The following is a 23,791-nucleotide window of genomic DNA, read 5'->3' as shown; positions in this document are numbered from 1 at the left end:
GCACGAATGATTACACTTGCAATTCTACGTAACAGGCAGAATCGCCACCAAACTGCTTTAGTGTCGTTTATGTTCACTGTTGTTCGCTGCCCTGGAATGTGAACAACTTCAGATGACGTGTGATGGCTGTGAAGGACACGGAGATGCCACAGATTCGTGTGAGAGAGTAACGGTGTCTGAAAGAGGCTTCATTGCGGGTCTCCATTTGGCCAGCTGGTTGGACTGTGCAGTATCCAGATTTGTGAGGCGTTCAGATGTGACTGTGGCTCCTTCTCGGATTACAAGGGAAAATGAGGGCATGTATACTTGTAGTTGTCGACTATGTCTGATCATCACAAGTGAGGATCTGTTTGTTGTACACCTGGCATAGACACATCAAAAAAGTTTAGCATCATCCTAGTTTCAAGACTCCTGAAGATAGACGTTGACTGTGGATATACTATCACAGTCACAGTCCCTTTGACTGGTCAGAGATGTCACTAAACCCGCCCAAAGATGTAAACAACCATGCATGAGCAGCACCTATTAGGAGATTTCCGACAGCCAATCAATTCCAGTCATTCCACCAGGACAGAGGTACATGGCTAGCGTTCTCTGTAGTTCAATCATGCCTAGATGGCCATTGCTGCGGTTCGATCGCGTCCGCATTGTTACTTCGTGCCAGGAAGGGCTCTGAACAAAAAAAGTGTCCAGTGTATTGGAGTGAACCAAAGCGAAGCCAACTACTCTGCAGGAACTCCAATACCATAGAATCATTTCCTGGGCATCCTACATGTGTTGTCTCTTGTGTGATATTACTATGGTGCCACTTTTCAGCACGATATCGCTCATGCGAACTTATGCATGACACTGAGGTACTAATGTGGCCACCAGAAGCCTCAGATCTGTCCCATGTGGAACACATGTGCCACCAGCTCGGTTCTTATCAGAGACCTGATGACCGTTTTTTAGGGATATTGGAAGCCAGTTACAAAAACTGTCGGCCAACGTGCCTCAGGAGAGGATACAGAAGCTTACCACAATTTTCCCCTGAAATCAATTCTTACATCCGGACTAAAGGGCATACAAAGCCATACTTACTGGGCTTATACTGTCAAGTTCTGTGTAAAACCGACGATTTTCGACCTATGAAGCTTCTTTTTGCTTTCTCCTCGTCCTCATCTGGGTGCTTCACTCTTTCTGCCAGGAAGTGTTCATTTTGTGGCTTGTCGATGGAGAAAACAGCCAGAGAGAAAATACGCGCACAGGCAAACGAGCCACATAAGAAATACGAGGGGGGACCCAAAAGAAACAGGATTGTTGTCATAAAAAATTTATTCATGAACCTTTTTACAAAATTACTTCAGTCACCTTCAAAATACTCTCTATTACATGTGATGCACTTGTCAAGTCTCTTTTCCCACTGTCGGAAGCATGTTTGGAACTCTTCTAGTTTGATATTTTCCAGTGCCCTTTGAGAAGCTGGTTCTACCGCCTCCACATCGTCGTAACGCTCCCCTTTTAGCGTTTTTTTTTTCATTCGTGGAAGTAGGAAAAAGTCGCAGGTGGCTAGGTCCGGCGAATACGGAGCTTGGGGAACGACAGACCACCTCTGTGATGCCAAATAGTGGGTCACTTGCAAGGCCGTGTTGTGATGCAGAAACCAGTCACCTGATCGCAAAGTACCGGGCGTTTCCTCCTCACATCCTCTCGCAGACGCCTTAAAACATCCAAGTAAAAGTTCTGGTTAACATTCTGGCAAGGGGGTACGAATTCCCTATGCAAAATTCCACGAACATCAAAAAAGACAATGATCATCGTCTTCACATTTGACCTCACTTGCTTTGCTTTTTTTGGTCTGGGAGAGGTCTGAGTCCTCCACTGGCTTGATGCTAGCTCGGTTTCTGGATCATACCTGTAACACCAACTCTCATTCTCTCTAATGACTTCCTTCAAGAAGTATGGATCACGTGCAGTCTCTGTTTTCAAGTCCTGATACACATTCATGGGGATGGTTTTTTACTCCTGTGTGAGAAGGCGCGGAACAAATTTAACAGCAACACGTCTCATGTGCAGATCCTCACTCAGAATCCTCTGGCACGAGCTCCAACTGATTCCTGTCTCTGCTGAAATTTGGTCGATCGTTTGGCGACGGTCCTCGTCGATCTTTTGGCGGACTTTTTCAATGTTCTCCTCATTTCGCGATGTTGAACGGTGTCCAGAACGAGCTCGGTCTTCAACACACATCTCACCACGTTTAAAGCGCCCAAACCACTCGAAAACCTGTGTGCGACTCATAGCGTCCTTCTGGAAAGCTTCCTGAAGCATTTGGTGTGTCTCTGTTGCAGTTTTTTTAAAGCAGGAAACAAAATTTCACACACACTCTTTGTTCTTTTAAAGTTGCCATAACGACTTCGCAGAGGTAACCCGCCAACAGTCAGAGAACGCAATACCACACTCGCACGTTCAGCTCTACACTGACGCCGTCTGCACAGCTGTTTCATGAAGGTCGCTACTAACACCATCTAGCGTGAGAACCCTGCACTACGTCTACGAGTGGCAGCGCCCTCGGAGTCCGGTTTCTTTTGGGCCCCCTCTCGTACAACTGCCAGAAAGAAATCTCATAAAACGAAATGGGATAAAAACAATTTAGTGTAGCCAGCAGCATCACTTTCTGTAATACTGAAAATGTAAAATAAAGAACATGTGTCACATGCAAATTATGAGGCAGTTCCCTAACTACCTCTTCAACAATATTATCTAAATATAAAATTTTGTCTCCTTCTTTAACATCTTGCCTGAAGGAATAAAGCTTTGGGAAGTAGTTGCAATTGTGTTTTACTCTCTTTCTTCTGAGACTATGGTAGCTAACAGTTCTTGCATTGTTGTCAAACACACATGCCAGTCAGTTCTTTGTTATCTCCTTTGTTTCTTCCAACATAAAGTTAACAGTATCGCATACAGTCAGGAGTCGTGTTAGGTCTGGAAGGTGGGGCCTCACAGCAGATGCAGCGATTCCAGGGAGGTGCTCAGCTGTAACGTAACTTCAAGGTGCCTGTTAATTAGCGTAGATATCACCACACTGGAGGAAAGAAGGCTTTACTGCTTTATACAGTGAAGCCTTTGACGTCCAGTTCTCTTGGTTGCTGGTGATCTTGAGCGATGTATGATCACCCTTGATGAAGCTCTTTAGTTCCTGACATATCATCCAGAGCTACATTAGACATATTTGGCGGTGTTCCCAGATGCTCTGATTCTTACAGGGTGATAGGTTCGCCATCTGAGAGCAGTATAAATACCCTGAAATGAAGCACGATCGCCAGAGGTAATTCGGCTAACCACCTATTTAACTAATATGACGTTCTGTTATCTGGAGCTGTATAGAGAAGCCACCGAAATATAGAGGCAGTTTTAAAAGAAAAGAAGAAACCATGAAACTTAATTATACATCGACAGTACTTTTACAGAAGAGATACATGTTTTTTATCTTTGACAGATCATAGTTGATAGTTGAGTTTTATCTTTGACAAGGATTATCTGTGACGATCACGCTTCTTGTATGATGTTTGCACTGTGCACCGATATTAAAGTGAGTATCTGGCGAAGACCGAAAACGACTAGGTTTCTCGGTTGAGGACCCACAGTGCAAACTGCCTGATTGATGCGGTCCCACAGATTCTCGACTGTGTTTAAATGTGGGAATTTGGTTGCCAGGGGGGGTACGGTAAACTCATTCCAGTGCTGTTCAAACCGTGCACGTACACTGCAAACTGTGTGACACATTGCATTGTCCTACTGGTAGATGCTATTCTTCCCAGGAGAAACAAACACCCTGTAGGGGTGGACGTGAGCACCTAGTATTGATACATACATGTGCCGATCCATTGCGCCTTGCAGAATGGCAAGATCACCCCAGAACACAATTCTCGGTCCCCTGGCCTGGATCCTTTGGTATTTGCTCTCAGAAGTTTGCCCCCATTATCTATGGCCCGTGGTGCTCCACTGTTACCTCAGCACCGGTTTCGGATAGTGACGTTTTGCCATGCTCCCTGAAACCACGGCAGCTGCAAACAGTTTACAAACTCACCATTTTCGAAATGGTTCCATACTTGTTTCGAAAGACAGTGATCGTGGCCTTTAGAACGTGAGATAAATCGCTTCGTCTCTGCTTTATGATAAACGATTGCATCGCTTCCCGTATGCCCCTGACACGCTTCATACCACCTCCACTGTTAGTGTCTGTGAGTGGTTACTGTACGGTGACGTCAGAAGTGAGCGGTGCTCGCATTAATGTGATTGGACCGTGTATGTCAACAAGACTCGGCAGATCCACGTCTGAAGTTCTCCGACGTACCTGTGGACGAAACGTCTGGAAGAAAATAGTTTGATGGACCACCACTACACAGGGTGTTACAAAAAGGTACAGGCAAACTTTCAGGATCATTCCTCACACACAAATAAAGAAAAGGTGTTACATGGACATGTGTCCAGAAACCCTTAATTTCCATCTTAGAGCTCATGTTAGAGTCGTGAGTATGAACTGTACTTCATCGAATCACCGCCAGTTGGCCCAAATGAAGAAAGGTAATGTTGACTTCGGTGCTTGTGTTGACATGCGACTCATTGCTCTACAGTCCTAGCATCAAACACATCAGTACGTAGCATCAACATGTTAGTGTCGTCATGAACGTGGTTTTGCACTCAGTGCAATGTTTACAAATGTGGAGTTGGCAGATGCCCATTTGATGTAAGGATTAGCAAGGGGCAATAGCCGTGGAGCGGTACGTTTGTGTCGAGACAGATTTCCAGAACGAAGCTATCCTGACAGGAAGACATTCGAAGTAATTGATCGGCGTTTTAGGGAGCATGGAACATTCTAGCCTATGACTCGCGACTGGGGAAGACCTAGAACGACGAGGACACCTGCAATGGACGAGGCAATTTTTCGTGCAGTTGACGATAACCCTAATGTCAGCGTCAGAAAAGTTGCTGCTGTACAAGGTAACGTTGACCATGTCACTGTATGGAGAGTGCTACGGGAGAACCAGTTGTTTCCGTACCGTGTACAGCGTGTGCAGGTACTATCAGCAGCTGATTGGCCTCCACGGGTACACTTCTGTGAATGGTTCATCCGATATTGAGTCAATCTTCATTTCAGTGCAAATGTTCTCTTTACGGCTGAGGCTTCATGCCAACTTGATCCAATTGTAAATTTTCACAATCAACATGTGTGGGCTGACGAGAATCCGCACACAATTGCGCAATCACGTCATCAACAGAGATTTTCTGTGAACGTTTGGGCACGCATTTTTGGTGATGTCTCGATTGGACCCCGTGTTCTTCCACCTACTCTCAATGGAGCACGTTATCACGATTTCATACGGGATACTCTACCTGTGCTGCTAGAACATGTGCCTTTACAAGTACGACACAACATGTGGTTCGTGCATGATGGAGCTCCTGCACATTTCAGTCGAAGTGTTGGTACGCTTCTCAACAACAGATTCGGTGAGCGACGGATTGGTAGAGGCGGACCAATTCCGTGGCCTCCACGCTCTCCTGACCTCAACCCTCTTGACTTTGATTTATGGGGGCATTTGAACGCTCTTGTCTACGCAACCCCGGTATCAAATGTAGAGACTCTTCATGCTCGTATTGTGGACGGCTGTGATACAATACGCCATTCTCCAGGGCTACTTCGGCGCATCAGGGATTCCACGTGATGGAGGGTGGATGCACGTATCCTTGCTAACGGAGGACATTTTGAACGTTTCCTGTAACAAAGAGTTTGAAGTCACGCTGGTACGTTCTGTTGCTGTGTGTTTCCATTCCATGACTAATGTGATTTGAAGAGAAGTAATAAAATGAGTTCTAACATGGAAAGTAAGCGTTTCCGAACACATATCCAGATAACATATTTTCTTTCGTTGTGTGTGAGGAATGTTTCCTGAAAGTTTGGCGGTACATTTTTGTAGCACGCTGTAGAACGTGGAACACTCACCAGCAATCATTATTGCATGAAACGATGTAGAAAGGGAAGGGGAGGTTTTGTATGTCAGTTATTCTAACAAATTCCAGTAGCTGAAGCGGACATTTGGCACAATAGGGACTTGCAGCAGGCCTCACAATGTATTTCCACTCACTGGTATCCGATAGTCAAGCCTGCAACCTAGCAAATGCAGGCGAACCTTGGAACACGTGAGGCTGCCTTCAGGGTAGAGGCGACTGAATGGGTGACGCGTAGCCAGCAGCTGTAGTCGAGACGGCGTAAGAAGACCCCTGACGGCCCTGTTGCCAACTTTCTGAGACAAAGCGCTAATGGCTGCAGGCGGAAACAGTGACAACACTGAGGCGTCGGCATAGGAGCGTTTACAAAATAGCTTTACGTTATCGGTTGAGGTAGGAGCGCGAAGCTGCTGCGGCCAGCCAACTGCGACTTTCAGGGATCGACTTACGCCGATTCGACTATAGCTCTTGCTGCATTAGTCTACTCTAGGCTTGTCTAGGCTACTCACAACTGGTGCAGCTGAGTAATGTTCCTGTAGAAGAACTCTTCGGCGATGTGGAAGCCGTACTCGTTCTGCGCCACGCCGGAGAAGACGGTCGCACTGTCCTGCGGCCGGATGCTGTAGCCCTCCAGGACGGACCACTCCAACAATCTGCCGGCACACGGTGGGAAACTTTCAGGAACGCGACCCGAGCACAAGAAACCCGACACAATAGCCTGGCAGCCACAGAGTAAACTTTTAAACTTATAATCTAAATATTCAAGTTTAGCGCAGACAGGCATCTCCTGTACAGTGTGTAAACGTTCAGATGGCAGACCTCTCCCTAGTCCTGAATCGGTAGCAGTCGGTAAACGTCGGGAGCCTTCCGTAGACACGCAGTTTCGACTGCTGCTAACGCCACGTAGCTGACTGTGTTGTACAAGGTAGCCATTGCCGTCTGCTTCGTTATTGTTTTGCGCTGTACTGTTGTGGGTGTTTTTATTGTGATGTTGTGCTAAACATTATCAAAATGCGTGAAGAGGCAGTTGCTTTTTTTTAACACGTTTGCGAAACGTGTTGCGAATAGTGTTAGTAGTGAAGAAATAACAGAACAAAACGTCATGCCTAAACGTCATGCCTACTGCGGCAGATTTACGGTATGTACTGAGAAAATGCAGTACGCGACAACCTTTTTTTCTTCCACTATTTTGTGGGGGGTGTCAGCGAGAAAAATTTTCGTAAAGGTTTGAAATTGTATGTAACGTTTGTTACTAATCGCTAAGTGCTCTCACTCTCAAATAGTGGATGCATAAATCTGGGTATTTTCCTGCGGTGGCATCTCATTGTTTATGACGTCATATCTCCTCAAGATTGTGTCTTATTTCTTTTTTTCCGGCTAGCAACCTTCGTGGGCGTACGGAGAACAAATCACCAAAATTTCATCGCAATCAGATGAATGGTTTGGGAACGAACAGAGGGCAGACATACATACATTCATTTTTATATATAGAGATTGACAGTTACGTTATACTATATGACCTGTTTAAGTATATTTAAATTTTATAATTAATAGTTTAACATTGTGGGGAATGAAATAAAATGAGAAAAAAAAAGATTGCGAGCAGTGCGAATCAAACCAGGGTTTACTGCATGACAAGCCTTTACCTAATCAATTGTGCTACTTTTTTTTAAATCTCATTTTGTTCGTTTATGTTCGTTGGATCTGCTTGGGGCGGACATCGTAAGACATCTGTTTAAGTTCGTTGTTGATCGATTAGCTTAGTTTTTTATTACAGAGGGGTGCTAACCCTCTGACCTAACACGCTGAGATACCGTGCCGGCTTGCTACAGATGGTACAGTGACCTAACCGTTGATACATTGTCCATTACTCTTTTCGGGCGTTCGGAGAACAACTCACCAAAGTTTCATTGCAATCGGATGAATGGTTTGTGAGCGTATAGTAGACAAACATACATACATTCATTTTTATATATGTAGATTTTAATGTACATGACGATTTCAGTTTAGTTTACGATCAACATTTAAAGCGACTTTTACTTCCAAGCCTTTCGTCTGCTTTCGTGTAAGCATGACGCGCAATTTGTAGTGCCAGCACTGCAACTGGTAGGCGTGTCTTGTCCCCCCCCCAACGGCTCCTCTCCCCTCCCCTCCCCTCGCCAGCCAATGCTTGCTTCCTCCTCTCCCCGCACTCCCCACACACAACTCTGCCGTCTTATAGTTAACACACTGTAGAGAAGTGTGTAATGTAGTGCACACTACACTGAGGTGACAAAAGTCATGGGATACCTTGTAACATCGTGTTGGACCTCTGTCTGACTGGCTCGTCGGGCATGGACTCTACGAGCTATCAAAGTCCCCGGCAGAAATACTGAGCCGTGCTGCTCTACAGCCGCCCATGATACCGAAGGTGTTGCCGTTGGAGGATTCTGTGCACGAACTGACCTGTAGATTGTGTTCCATGTTGGGCAGTCTGGATGGACAAATCATTTGTACGAATTGTCCAGAGTATTCTTCAAACCAACTGCGCATAATTGTGAACCGCATTGTCATCCGCAAAAATTTCACGTTGTTTGGCAACGTGAAGTTCACGAATTACTGCAAATGGTCCCAAAGTTGCCGAACATAATGATTAACAGTCAATGATCGCTTTAGCTGGACCAGACGACACAGTCCATTCCATTCCATTTGAACATAGTACCATATCTTGCAATACGTTACTGAACTAGATTACTGACACTAAGGTTCTAGCTGGCCGCGGTGGTCTCGCAGTTCTAGGCGCACAGTCCGGAACCGTGCGACTGCTACGGTCACAGGTGAATCTTGCCTCGGGCATGGATGTCTGTGATGTCTTTAGATTAGTTAGGTTTAAGTAGTTCTAAGTTCGAGGGGACTAATGACCACAGCAGTTGAGTCCCATAGTGCTCAGAGCCATTTTTTTGAACTAATGTTCTAGGTTCAATTTAATTTAAAATGGGACTGTTATATAAAAGAACTTGAGAAAAAACTTTCAAAAGCTTGTTATGCTCTCTGTGTGTTAAATAAAAGTGCAAGCAAGTCAGCAGTCATTCAGGCGTATTATGCATACTTCCATGCACTATTTCGATATGGGCTAATCTTCTGGGGAAATTAAGCCACCAGCATAAAGATCTTTAGGATGCAGGAAAGAGCAATCAGGACTATCTGCAACCTAAGAAAACTGGAAACATGTAGACCACATTTCATCCAGATGAAAATAATGAGCTTACCAAGCCTTTACATATATGAGTGTAGCCTGTTCACAAGTGAGTATATTTTAAACCAAACTGGACATCATCAACAAAATAAGCATATACACAGTGACAACACAAGAAACACAAATAATATCCACATGTCACAGTGTAGAACAGCACTTTACCAGAAAAATGTATTACAGATAATAGCCTGCCCAGTGATTTAAAATCGCAGCAACATAAAATAATTTTTAAACATAATCTTAAGTAATTTCTAGTAGAAAAATGTTTTTACTCTGTAAAAGAATCTTTAAATTACAAAAAATAGCCTTGTAAACAATGATTATGTAATAATGCTTAAATTCAAATTGCTATATTTGTCACTTGTAATTTATGGTTGTTACCTCTAATTGAATCTCTAGTGAATCTAATTGAATCTAATATCTAGTGAAGGCAGCAGAGGATCAAATACACTCCTGGAAATTGAAATAAGAACACCGTGAGTTCATTGTCCCAGGAAGGGGAAACTTTATTGACACATTCTTGTTGTCAGATACATCACATGATCACACTGACAGAACCACAGGCACATAGACACAGGCAACAGAGCATGTACAATGTCGGCACTAGTACAGTGTATATCCACCTTTCGCAGCAATGCAGGCTGCTATTCTCCCATGGAGACGATTGTAGAGATGCTGGATGTAGTCCTGTGGAACGGCTTGCCATGCCATTTCCACCTGGCGCCTCAGTTGGACCAGTGTTCGTGCCGGACGTGCAGACCGCGTGAGACGACGCTTCATCCAGTCCCAAACATTCTCAATGGGGGACAGATCCGAAGATCTTGCTGGCCAGGGTAGTTGACTTACACCTTCTAGAGCACGTTGGGTGGCACGGGATACATGTGGATGTGCATTGTCCTGTTGGAACAGCAAGTTCCCTTGCCGGTCTAGGAATGGTAGAACGGTGGGTTCTATGACGGTTTGGATGTACCGTGCACTATTCAGTGTCCCCTCGACGATCACCAGAGGTGTACAGCCAGTGTAGGAGATCGCTCCCCACACCATGATGCTGGGTGTTGGCCCTGTGTGCCTCGGTTGTATGCAGTCCTGATTGTGGCGCTCACCTGCACGGCGCCAAACGCGCATACGACCATCATTGGCACCAAGGCAGAAGCAACTCTCATCGCTGAAGATGACACGTTTCCATTCGTCCCTCCATTCACGCCTGTCGTGACACCACTGGAGGCGGGCTGCACGATGTTGGGGCGTGAGTGGAAGACGGCCTAACGGTGTGCAGGAACGTAGCCCAGCTTCATGGAGACGGTTGCGAATGGTCCTCGCCGATACCCCAGGAGCAACATTGTCCCTAATTTGCTGGGAAGTGACGGTGCGGTCCCCTACATCACTGCGTAGGGTCCTACAGTCTTGGCGTGCATCCGTGCGTTGCTGCGGTCCGGTCCCAGGTCGACGGGCACGTGCACCTTCCGCCGACCACTGGCGACAACATCGATGTACTGTGGAGACCTCACGCCCCACGTGTTGAGCAATTCGGCAGTACGTCGACCCGGCCTCCCGCATGCCCACTATACGTCCTCGCGCATACGGTTCACGTCCACGCTGTCGCGGCATTCTACCAGTGTTAAAGACTGCGATGGAGCTCCGTATGCCACGGCAAACTGGCTGACACTGACGGCGGCGATGCACAAATGCTGTGCAGCTAGCGCCATTCAACGGCCAACACCGCGTTTCCTGGTGTGTCCGCTGTGCCGTGCGTGTGATCATTGCTTGTACAGCCCTCTCACAGTGTCCGGAGCAATTATGGTGGGTCTGACACACCGGTGTCAATGTGTTCTTTTTTCCATTTCCAGGAGTGTAGGTAAAAAGACGAGGGCTAGTAGAAACCCTTTGGGTAACAGAAGAAATATTGAATTTAATTGATGGAACGAGAAAATATAAAAATGCAGTAAATGAAGCAGGCAAAAAGGAATACACACGTCTCAAAAATGAGATCGACAGGAAGTGCAAAATTGCTAAGCAGACATGGCTAGAGGACAAATGTAAGGATGTAGAGGATTACCTCACTAGGGGTAAGATAGATACTGCCTACAGGAAAATTAAAGAGACCTTTGGAGAAAAGAATATCAAGGACTCAGATGGAAACCCATTTCTAAGCAAAGAAGGGAAAGCAGAAAGGTGGAAGAAGTATATAGAGGGTCTATACAAGGGCGATGTTCTTGAGGACAATATTATGGAAATGGAAGAAGATGTAGATGAAGATGAAATGGGAGATATGATGCTGCGTGAAGAATTTGATAGAGCACTGAAAGACCTAAGTCGAAACAAGGCCCCAGGAGTAGACAACATTCCATTGGAACTACTGACGGCCTTGGGAGAGCCAGTCCTGCCTGACAAGAGTCTACAATCTGGTGAGCAAAATGTATGAGACAGGCGAAATATCCTCAGACTTCAAGAAGAATATAATAATTCAAATTCCAAAGAAAGCAGACGTTGACAGATGTGAAAACTACCGAACTATCAGTTTAATAAGTCACGGATGCAAAATACTAACGCGAATTCTGTACAGACGAATGGAAAAACTGGTAGAAGCCGACCTCGGGGCAGATCAGTTTGGATTCCATAGAAATATGGGAAAACGTGAGGCAATACTGACCCTACAAGCTAGTTTAATAAAAGGCAAACCTACGTTACTAGCATTTGTAGACTTGGAGGAAGCTTTTGACAATGTTGACTGGAATAATCTCTTTCAAATTCTTAAGGTGGCAGGGTAAAATACGGGGAGCGAAAGGGTATTTACAGTTTGTAGAAAAACCAGATGGCAGTTATAAGAGTTGAGGGACATGAAAGGGAAGCAGTGGTTGGGAAGGAAGTGAGACAGGGTTGTAGCCTCTCCCCGATGTCATTCAATCTGTATATTGAGCAAGCAGTAAAGGAAACAAAAGAAAAATTCGGTGTAGGTATTAAAATCCATGGAGAAGAAATAAAAAACGTTGAGGTCCGCCGATGTCAGAGACAGCAAAGGACTTGGAAGAGCAGTTGAACGGAATGGACAGTGTCTTGAAGGGAGGATAGAAGATGAACATCAACAAAAGCAAAACGAGGATAATGGAATGTTGTCGAATTAAGTCGGGCAATGCTGAGGGAATTAGATTAGGAAATGACACAGTTGAAATAGTAAAGGAGTTTTGCTATTTGGAGAGCAAAGTAACTGATGATGGTCGAAGTAGAAAGGATATAAAATGTATACTGGCAATGGGAAGGAAAACGTTTCTGAAGAAGAGAAATTTGTTAACATCGAGTATAGATTTAAATGTCAGGAAGTCGTTTCTGAAAGTATTTGTATGGAGTGTATGTAAGTGAAACATGGACGATAAATAGTTTGGACAAGAAGAGAATAGAAGCCTTTGAAATGTGGTGCTACAGAAGAATGCTGGTGATTAGATGGGTAGATCACGTAACTAATGAGGAGGTGTTGAAGAGGATTGGGGAGAAGAGGAGTTTGTGGCACAACTTGACTAGAAGACGGGATCGGTTGGTAGGACATGTTCTGAGGCATCAAGGGATCACAAATTTAGCATTGGAGGGCAGCGTGGAGGGTAAAAATCGTAGAGGGAGACCAAGGGATGAATACACTAAACAGATTCAGAAGGATAGAATAGCATGGAGAGCTGCATCAAACCAGTCTCAGGACTGAAGACCACAACAACAACAACATAACAACAACAACAACATCTCTAATTAATTTTGTCATGCTCTCTCTGTCTCTGTCTCTCTCTCTCTCTCTCTCTCTCTCTCTCTCTCTCTCTCTCTCTCTGTGTGTGTGTGTGTGTGTTTCTGCTCCTTTCGCAATTTTGACTTGTCCTATATTCAATGTACTGTTTAAGTATGTAACGAATCAAATGGACCAATAAATAAATGAAATGAACGCAAAAAAATGGTTCAAATGGCTCTGAACACTATGGGACAACATCTGAGGTCATGAGTCCCATATACTTAGAACTACTTAAACCTAACTAACCTAAGGACATCACACACATCCATGCCCGGGGCAGGATTCGAACCTGCGACCGTAGCGTTCGAGCGATTCCAGACTGTAGCGCCTAGAACCGCTCGGCCACCCAGGCCGGCGAAATGAACACACCCCACAACATTATGGAGCCAACAACCAGCACGTGCCTTGTTGACGACTTTCCCCATAGCTTCACGGGGTCTGCACTGGACTTGAACAGTACCATCAGGTCTCACCGACTGAAATCCGGACTCATCTGACGAAGCCACTGTTCCGCAGTGTCTACAGTCCAACCTATACGGTGACGAGCCCAGGAGAGGCGCTGAGGGCAACACCGTACTAGTAGTAGACGCACTCAGATTAGATTGGATTAGACTAGATTAATACTAGTTCCATGGATCATGAGTACGATATTTCGTAATGATGTGGAACGAGTCAAATTTTCCAATATGTGACATAATTAAGTTTACATAACAACTTCTTTATTTTTTGTTTTTTTTCTTTTTTTCTTTTTTTCTTAATTTATATCTAAAAATTCCTCTATGGAGTAGAAGGAGTTGTCATTCAGAAATTCTTTTAATTTCTTCTTAAATACTTTTTGGTTATCTGTCAGAATTTTGATACTATTTGGTAAGTGACCAAAGACTTAAGTGGCAGTATAATTCACCCCTTTCTGTGCCAAAGTTAGATTTAATCTTGAATAGTGAAGATCATCCTTTCTCCTAGTATTGTAGTTATGCACACTGCTATTACTTTTGAATTGGGTTTGGTTGTTAATAACAAATTTCATAAGAGAGTATATATACTGAGAAGCTACTGTGAATATCCCTAGATCCTTAAATAAATGTCTGCAGGATGATCTTGGGTGGTCTCCATCTATTATTCTGATTACACGCTTTTGTACAATAAATACTTTATCCCCCAGTGATGAATTACCCCAAAATACGATGCCATGTGCAAGCAATGAGTGATCGTCTGCTTCCGTAACCCATTAACGCCAAACTTCGTCGCACTGCCCTAACAGATACGTTCGTCGTACGTCCTAAACAGATTTCTGCGGTTATTTCACGCAGCGTTGCTTGTCTGTTTGCACTGACGACTGTACGCAAACACCGCTGCTCTCGGTCGTTAAGTGAAGCCCGTACCATTGCGTTGTCTGTGGAGACAATGCCTAAAATCTGATATTCTCGGAACACTCTTGACACTGTGGATCTTGGTATACTGAATTCACGATTTCCGAAACGCGTCTAGCTCCAACTACCGTTCCTCGTTCAAAGTCTATTAGTTCCCGTCATGCGACCACAGCCACGTCGGAAACCTTTCCGTGTGAATCATCTGAGTACAAAAGCCATCTCCGCCAACGCACTGTCGTTTTACACCTTGTGTACGCGATAGGCTACTACCGCCATCTCCGTGTGTGTGTATCGCTGTCGCTTAACTTTTGGACCTCAGTGTAGTTCACCTCTTGATACAGCCCGACCTTCAGTGTAGCACGTCATTCAAAACTGCTGAGTACAGTAAGCTTACATAACCATTGTCAGTGCTTTAATTTTGTAGTTTGGATGTTACTGGGGTTCGCTACTACCACTATAATTAAAAAAGGAAACTATTAAGATCTCAAAATATTATTATTGAATGTAACAATATTATGGGAAGGAAAGTTGTTACTCACCATATAGCGGAGATGCTGAGTCACAAATAGGCACAACAAAAAGACTTTCACATTTAATGCTTTCGGCCATTAGCCTTCGTCAGCAATAGACACATACGCATACACACACACACACACACACACACACACACACACACACACACACAAACGCCGCTAACACAGACGACCCAAGGTCAATGGCTAAAAGCTTTAATTGTGAATGTCTTTTTTTGTGCCTATCTGCGACTCAGCGTCTCTGCGATATGGTGAGTAGCAACTTCCCTTCTCATTATATTGTTACATTCCATCCTGGATTTTCCATTGTTCGATTATTGAATGTAAAACTGTTTTTGGAGCGTTCTGGAAGATTACATGACAGCATGAAATTATCTTAGAATATCCACGATTTACGGACCATATAACTGGCTACAATAATTTATTCAACATTTGTACATTTTATGAGAATATTACGAATTATAATCATCTTGTAATTAAAGTATGAGAGCATGGTGAAAAGTAACTCCTCCGAATTTTCTCTCTGTTCTCTATACCGGTCCGCTGTGCCCCTTATGTTTCTCGCCGGACTTTCTCGCTTCGCTGAGGCACGCTGCAACCTTGTCCCGCTAGAGGGACGTGCAGCATGGCGGTGTGCCACATGCCTCTTGATCCACGAATAGCTGCTGCAACCCACATCCTTCTGAATCTGCTTACCGTATTCATGTTTTGATCTCCCTCTACGATTCACCCCCCCCCCCCCCCCCCCCCCCCCCCCCCACGCTTCCCACCAGTGCTCACCTGGTGACCCCTTGATGTCTCAGAATATGTCCTACAAGCCGGTCCTCTTTCTGATTAGGGTGTGCCGCAAATTTCTTCTCTCCTCAGTAATATTCAATAGCTCCTCATTAGTTATGTGATCTACCGTCTAACGTTCAGCATTCTTCTGTAGCACCACATTCAAGAGCTACTATTCGCTTCTTGTCTCAACTGTTGATCATCCAAGTTTCACTTCCATACATTGCTACACTTTAAGTTTTTATTTCTTCTCCCTGGACTTTAATTACCACTGCAAATTTTTCTTTTGTTTCCTTTACTGCTTTCTCAATACACAAATTGAATAACATCAGCGATAGGCTACAATCATGTCCCACTTCCTTCTGACACAGATTGAATAACATCAGCGATAGGCTACAAGCAAGTCCCACTTCCTTCTCACACAGATTGAATAACATCAGCGATAGGCTACAAGCAAGTCCCACTTCCTTCTCAACCACTGCTTCCCTTTCGTGCCACTCGAGTCATATAACTTCCATCTGTGTTCTGAGCAAATTGTAAATAGCCTCTCGCTCCCAGTATTTTACCTCTGCCACCACCTTTAGAGTTTGAAAGAGAGTATTCCAGTTAGCTTTCTCCAAATCTACAAATGCTGTAAGCGTAGATTTATCTTTCCTTATCCTATCTATTATGAGAAGTCGTAGGGTCAGTATCGCCTCACGTGTTCCTACATTTCTCCGGAATCCAAACTTATATTCACCGAGGTCAGCTTCTAACAATTTTTCCGATTATATATATATATATATATATATATATATATATATATATATATACTCCTGGAAATAGAAAAAAGAACACATTGACACCAGTGTGTCAGACCCACCATACTTGCTCAGGACACTGCGAGAATGTTGTACAAGCAATGATCACACGCACGGCACAGCGGACACACCAGGAACCGCGGTGTTGGCCGTCGAATGGCGCTAGCTGCGCAGCATTTGTGCACCGCCGCCGTCAGTGTCAGCCAGTTTGCCGTGGCATACGGAGCTCCATCGCAGTCTTTAACACTGGTAGCATGCCGCGACATTGTGGACGTGAACCGTATGTGCAGTTGACGGACTTTGAGCGAGGGTGTATAGTGGGCATGCGGGAGGCCGGGTGGATGTACCGCCGAATTGCTCAACACGTGGGGCGTGAGGTCTCCACAGTACATCGATGTTGTCGCCAGTGGTCGGCGGAAGGTGCACGTGTCCGTCGACCTGGGACCGGACCGCAGCGTCGCACGAATGCACGCCAAGACCGTGGGATCCTACGCAGTGCCGTAGGGAACCGCACCGCCACTTACCAGCTAATTAGGGACACTGTTGCTCCTGGGGTATCGGCGAGGACCATTCGCAACCGTCTCCATGAAGCTGGGCTACGGTCCCGCACACCGTTAGGCCGTCTTCCGCTCACGCCCCAACATCGTGCAGCCCGCCTCCAGTGGTGTCGCCACAGGCGTGAATGGAGGGACGAATGGAGACGTGTCGTCTTCAGCGATGAGAGTCGCTTCTGCCTTGGTGCCAATGATGGTCGTATGCGTGTTTGGCGCCGTGCAGGTGAGCGCCACAATCAGGACTGCATACGACCGAGGCACACAGGGCCAACACCCGGCATCATGGTGTGGGGAGCGATCTCGTACACTGGCCGTACACCTCTGGTGATCGTCGAGGGGACACTGAATAGTGCACGGTACATCCAAACCGTCATCGAACCCATCGTTCTACCATTCCTAGACCGGCAAGGGAACTTGCTGTTCCAACAGGACAATGCACGTCCGCATGTATCCCGTGCCACCCAACGTGCTCTAGAAGGTGTAAGTCAACTACCCTGGCCAGCAAGATCTCCGGATCTGTCCCCCCATTGAGCATGTTTGGGGCTGGATGAAGCGTCGTCTCAAGCAGTCTGCACGTCCATCACGAACGCTGGTCCAACTGAGGCGCCAGGTGGAAATGGCATGGCAAGCCGTTCTACAGGACTACATCCAGCATCTCTACGATCGTCTCCATGGGAGAATAGCAGCCTGCATTGCTGCGAAAGGTAGATAAACACTGTACTAGTGCCGACATTGTGCATGCTCTGTTGCCTGTGTCTATGTGCCTGTGGTTCTGTCAGTGTGATCATGTGATGTATCTGACCCCAGGAATGTGTCAATAAAGTTTCCCCTTCCTGGGACAATGAATTCACGGTGTTCTTATTTAAATTTCCAGGAGTGTATATATATGCGCCACGACATCTTGGTAGATGATTGTTGCAGTGTGTGTGTGTTTATGGGTTGCATTTTTTCACATGACTTGTGAAGCCAATGGCAGCACGGCATCTGTTGTCGCACTTGTCACAAGTGTGTCTGGCTGCTGTGGCAGGAGCAGTAGTAGCATTGCGAAGCCTTTTCTGCCTTAATCTGTCTAACGAGCCTTCATCGTGCTTCGACATTCCAGATGATATATCGTCACGCCACTCTGGTCTCATGCTAGCCCGTGCCTCCCATCTGTTTGTGTCGATTCCGAAGCTCTCCGTATCTAGTTTACAGGAGTCCTCGAACCTCAATACAGGACGTCCTGCAGGTCTTTTGGCTGTAGAGATCTCTGCGAGCATCACCTCACGTGGTAATCTGTCAGGATCCATACGGTAGACCTGTCCCAGCCAGTGGAGTGGTCTCTGCTTCAAGATAGCTGAAATACTGTTGCAGTTAGTTTTAGATAGCTTCGTTGGTCACTCGGTCCTTCCACGTTACTCCGAGGATGGATCTCAGGCACCGCATGTGGAAATCCTTAAGGCGACGTTCCTGTCTGGCACATGTAGTCCATATTTCCAATGCATATAAAAGGATGCTAAGGCCACAAGTTTGATATACAAGAATTTTTGTGGCCAAAGAGAGTTTATTGTTTTTCCAAACACGGGTAGAGAGTTTGCCAAAAGTTGCCGCAGCTCTTCCAATGCGAGCATTAATTTCCTTGTCAACAGACATGCTTGATTCTGCAGTTGATCCAAGAGAGCAGACGTTATCTACGACTTGCAGAGTAGTGTGATATTCGGCTTTGTGTTAGCACCCTGAACCATAATTACCGTCTTACTGCTGTTTACACTCATCGAGAACAGGTGGCATACATGACTAAATCTTGATACTAGCTCCTGCAGCTCATCTGCGGAGTTAGCAACAATTGCAGCATCATCAGCAGACAGGAGTTCACGAGCGACTATCTCGTAGCGCTTTGTCTTACTCTTCAGAAGACTGACATTGAAAAGCTTTCCATCTTTCCTGGTATGCAGATGTACTCAAACACTGCAATTCTCGAAAGCCACTTGGATCAGACCCGAGAGGAAAAATCCATAAAATGTAAGTGCCAACACACAGCCTTGTCTTATGCCACAGTTCATACTGAATGGTTTAGATGTGCTGCCATCGAAGATTACAGAGCCACGCATATTGTCGTGAAAAAATCTTATTAAACTCGCACTTAAAAGTCTAAAGCTAGGCAAGACTACAGGCCGTGATAACTTACCAGCAGAAATCGTCAAACTTGACTGCATTTTGCCGATATTGTATCAAATCCTACTGCACTGCTGGGAAGAAGGCACAGTACCTCAAGACATGCGAGATGCAAATGTAGTAACAATCTATAAGGGAAAAGGCGACAAACGTAATTGTAACAACTATAGAGGAATACGTCTCTTGAGCAGTGCTGGAAAGGCGTATGCAAGGATAATACTGAAGAGACTGGAAACCTTAGCTGCTCGGATCTACCCTGAGTCACAGTGTGGATTTCGAACTGGCAGATCCACAAGTGACGTGACATTCACCTTGCGCCAACTACAAGAGAAGTGCCGCGAACACAGAGTGCCATTACACGTGGCTTTTGTTGACCTCAACAAAGCCTTTGACACCGTCAGTAGGGAGGGACTCTACAGCATACTGGAAAAAATTGGATGTCCCCCAAGTCTGCTGTCCTTAATAAGATTAAACTGATAGTTCGGTAGTTTTCTCAACTCTCAACACTTGCTTTCTTTGGAACTGGGATTAGTATATTCTTCTTGAAGTCTGAGGGTATTTCGCCTGTCTGACTCATCTTGCTCAGCAGATGGTGTGTAGGACTACTAACTCACATATGTATGTTGCAAAAAAAAAAAAAAAAAAAAAAAAAAATCTTGGTAATTGGTCAGCATGTAAGCCTGTAAAATGACTCACTCTACATCATTATGATTGATCGATTCCATGATTTGTGGAACATAAAATTTACTAACTAAGTAACTAACTTGGTGTCTTTGTAGTTTTCTGACCTAATTCGGACTTAGGATGCCGAGCATCATTAAAAATTTCAGGGGCATAGCTGAAAACAGGGCGCTGGCAGTGTCTCGCTCATTATTTTGTGTTGTTCCAAGCACACAGGAAGGCCGGACAAAGGAAGACCGCACTGAACTTCCTTCTATAAATCCTCGGACGAACGAAAAAATGGCTGACATAATAAGTGTCCAAGGAAAAAAAAAGCAACTGAAATCAGTCATCAGAGGAAAGTCCACTGGACCTGACGGGATACCAATTCGATTGTACACAGAGTACACGAAAGAAGTTGCCCCCCTTCTAACAGCCGTGTACCGCAAGTCTCTAGAGGAATGGAAGGTTCCAAATGATTTGAAAAGAGCACAGGTAGTCCCAGTCTTCAAGAAGGGTCGTCGAGCAGATGCGCAAAACTATAGGCCTATATCTCTGACATCGATCTATTGTAGAATTTTAGAGCATGTTTTTTGCTCGTGTATCGTGTCGTTTCTGGAAACCCAGAATCTGCTTTGTAGGAATCAACATGGATTCCGGAAACAACGATCCTGTGAGACTCAACTCGAAGTATTTGTTCACGAGACACAGGAAATATTAGATACAGGGTCCCAGGTAGATGCCATTTTCCTTGACTACCGGAAGGCGTTCGATACAGTTCCGCACTGTCGCCTGATAAACAAAGTAACAGCCTACGGAATATCTAACCAGCTGTGTGGTTGGATTGATGAGTTTTTAGCAAACAGAACACAGGATGTTGTACTCAATGGAGAGACGTCTACAGACGTCAAAGTAACCTCTGGCGTGCCACAGGGGAGTGTTATGGGAGCATTGCTTTTCACAATATATATAAATGACCAAGTAGACAGTGTCGGAAGTTCCATGCGGCTTTTCGCGGATGATGCTGTAGTATACAGAGAAGTTGGATCATTAGAAAGCTGTAGCGAAATGCAGGAAGATCTGCAGCGGATAGGCACTTGGTGCAGGGAGTGGCAACTGACCCTTAACATAGACAAATGTAATGTATTGCGACTACATACAAAGAAGGATCCTTTATTGTATGATTATATGATAGCGGAACAAACACTGGTAGCAGTTACTTCTGTAAAATATCTGGGAGTATGTGTATGGAAGGATTTGAAGTGGAATGATCATATAAAATTAATTGTTGGTAAGGTGGGTATCAGGTTGAGATTCATTGGGAGAGTCTTTATAAAATGTAGTCCATTAACAAAGGAGGTGGCTTACAAAGCACTCGTTCGACCTATACTTGAGTATTACTCATCAGTGTGGGATCCGTACAAGGTCGGGTTGACAGAGGAGATAGAGAAGATCCAAAGAAGAGCGGCACGTTTCGTCACAGGGTTATTTGGTAAGAGTGATAGCGTTATGGAGATGTTTAGCAAACTCGAGTGGACAACTCTGCAAGAGAGGCGCTCTGCATCGCGGTGTAGCTTGCTGTCCAGGTTTCGAGAGGGTGCGTTTCTGGATGAGGTATCGAATATATTGCTTCCCCCTAATTATACCTCCCGAGAAGATCACGAATGTAAAATTAGAGATATTCGAGCGCGCATGGAGGCTTTCTGGCAGTAGTTCTTCCCGCAAACAGTACGCAACTGGAACAGGAAAGGGAGGTAATGACAGTGGCACATAAAGTGACCTCCGCCACACACCGTTGGTTGGATTGCGGAGTATAAATGTAGATGTAGATGTAGACATCAATTCGATCACCGGGCAAGAGAAACAAAACGCCGGCGGAGGCGAGCTGTGCTGGCCGGCCAGTGGGGTCGGCAGAGTGGGCAAGTGGCTAGCTGGTGGTAGAGATGGGGGATCTGCTCCTGAACTGATTCATAGAGTTGAATCTTTCAAAGGAGTGAACAATCAGTGATTTCGAAAAAAAGAACGGTAACTCCAACGTTTCCTACAGCAGAGAGAGAGAGAGAGAGAGTTGGAGCAGATCATCATCATCTGCTGGTTAGAGCACATTGCACGCCACACAACACAGCGCCGGCCTCTGCCCTGCTGCTGCCTTGGCTGTTTCCCATATGCCGTGCCGTCTCTGAGCTTCTTCTGCCGCGTGCAGTGTCTGGCGCAGCTTAACTTAGCATCACACTCTGTCGGCGATCGTTTCAGTCGCACGTCCTGCCCTCTGGGCAGTTGATGCGAGCAACAGGACAGAGAGCCTCCTAGCGGATAACATAAGAACTACTTGCAACAACCTGTTCACAAGAGAACGGACGATTTGTCTCGGCTGGTGGCCGTTCACCTCCCCCCCCCCCCCCCTCCACCCTCGGAACTCGCCCGTTCAACGCTCACCCCACCGTTCTCGACTCTAGCCAGAGCGTTGAGCAATGCAACTCAGGTGTCACTCTGGTCTCTGTGGTCTCAGCTCACGCAGTAATACAGCTCGCGGTTCGACCTGTTCGACTCAGCGCCTCTGCATCGGAGTTCGTCTCTACTGGATATTGTTCTTTGTAGTAATACCGGTATGTATAGTACATTATTATGTTATGTATACATCATTTGTTTTTATTTTATTTTTATTTGTTTAAACTGATCAGATTAGGTTCCTGACGACTCCTCTTACTATCGGATTTTTTATTATGGACACGAATTTACGCTTTAATTACGAGTGGACCGATAAACGTATCGCAAAATGTGATACAGCAATATGTTCCTTGTTTTGCGGGGCACTCAAAAGTGTCGTTATGAGCATGCTATTTTAGGTTTGTAGCCATTATCATGTGCAAAGGTGAAATATTTATTACAGATCTGACATGTCTGAATGATTGTTGTACACAATATTACAATCATTCAGACATGTCAGATATTTTATATTTCACCTTTGACCATGATCATGGCTACAAAGCCAAAACCACGATAGTGCAAAATAAATCGATAATCAAAAACTTTGTCATATAGTGGAAATTTCAATAAACAATACGAAATTCTTACTCATTATCTGTGTTACTTCAAAATAGGATCAAATAAGATCAAAATACAGGTGTAGTACTGGAATGAACCAAGTTTAAAGGGCAATGTGCCTTCCATTTATTTTCTATTGTGAATAAGTGGTGCGTCATGAAGAAGAGCTAGTTCATTTGTGGGAGTGAACAGTTCTGATCCGACCTCTGGAAAGAACAGTTTAGCCCATCTCTAGCTGGTGGCCGACTGACCTCTGCAGCAGCCAGGGCTCGCGGGCGCAGGTGAGCGCCTGCAGCAGCTCGACGCGCTCCGACGCCACGTTGGAGGCGAGGTAGCGGCCCCAGGCGAACCGCCAGCGCGCCTCGCCGCCGTGCCTCAGCGCCGTGCACACCACCTCGTACCGCAGGCCCGGGGGCACCCTGCGGGCAAGACGGTCAGGTTCTCACCCACCACCTGCTGCTCTGACACTACACTGTGGGACGCCAAACGGGCCGACTCGCAGCAGGAGAGCCACCACAGGACATTACAATTTCTGTCTATACTTTTACAAATAAATTCGTTAAACTTTGTCAGCATGACTAGTAAGGATTCAGGATTCACACTCGTAGCAGTGGAAGTTGAAAAACAAAACAACTTTTTTCAGGTGTGAAATTACGTCATTTTTTCACTTACGATTGGCTGTATTTGTTTGCTATACGTACACTTTTCTTCGTAAGTAAGAGAGACTCTTCGATGAATTTACCACTGCATACAAACCGTACTTACAGATGTATCAAACTCTAGAACTTATCCAATCTACAAAAAAAAATTTAAAAAAATGAATGAGACGTTACATTTTAAACTTCAAAACTCAAATTTTATAATAGTTAATTATCTCAATTTTTTACCATAGTTTTTAATACATTTGGA

The 23,791-nt window shown here is 45.2% G+C and overlaps 1 protein-coding gene across 3 annotated transcripts in view; it reads right to left on the bottom strand.

Annotated features, from left to right (window-relative positions):
- Positions 1 to 23,791, bottom strand: part of LOC126293406 (aminopeptidase Ey-like) — a 424,028-nt gene that overhangs the window by 32,405 nt on the left and 367,832 nt on the right. For all 3 annotated transcript variants that reach the window (XM_049986620.1, XM_049986618.1, XM_049986619.1), the window contains exons 12-13: positions 23,134 to 23,301; positions 6,495 to 6,638 (exon numbers count right to left, since the gene is read on the bottom strand). In XM_049986620.1, the coding sequence (XP_049842577.1) occupies positions 6,495 to 6,638; positions 23,134 to 23,301 (312 nt within the window). The remainder of the gene's footprint in view (positions 1 to 6,494; positions 6,639 to 23,133; positions 23,302 to 23,791) is intronic.

This window comes from Schistocerca gregaria, chromosome 10 (genome assembly GCF_023897955.1).
Source record: "Schistocerca gregaria isolate iqSchGreg1 chromosome 10, iqSchGreg1.2, whole genome shotgun sequence".
Lineage (NCBI taxonomy): Eukaryota > Metazoa > Arthropoda > Insecta > Orthoptera > Acrididae > Schistocerca > Schistocerca gregaria.
This window is presented reverse-complemented; position numbering and strand designations above follow the sequence as displayed.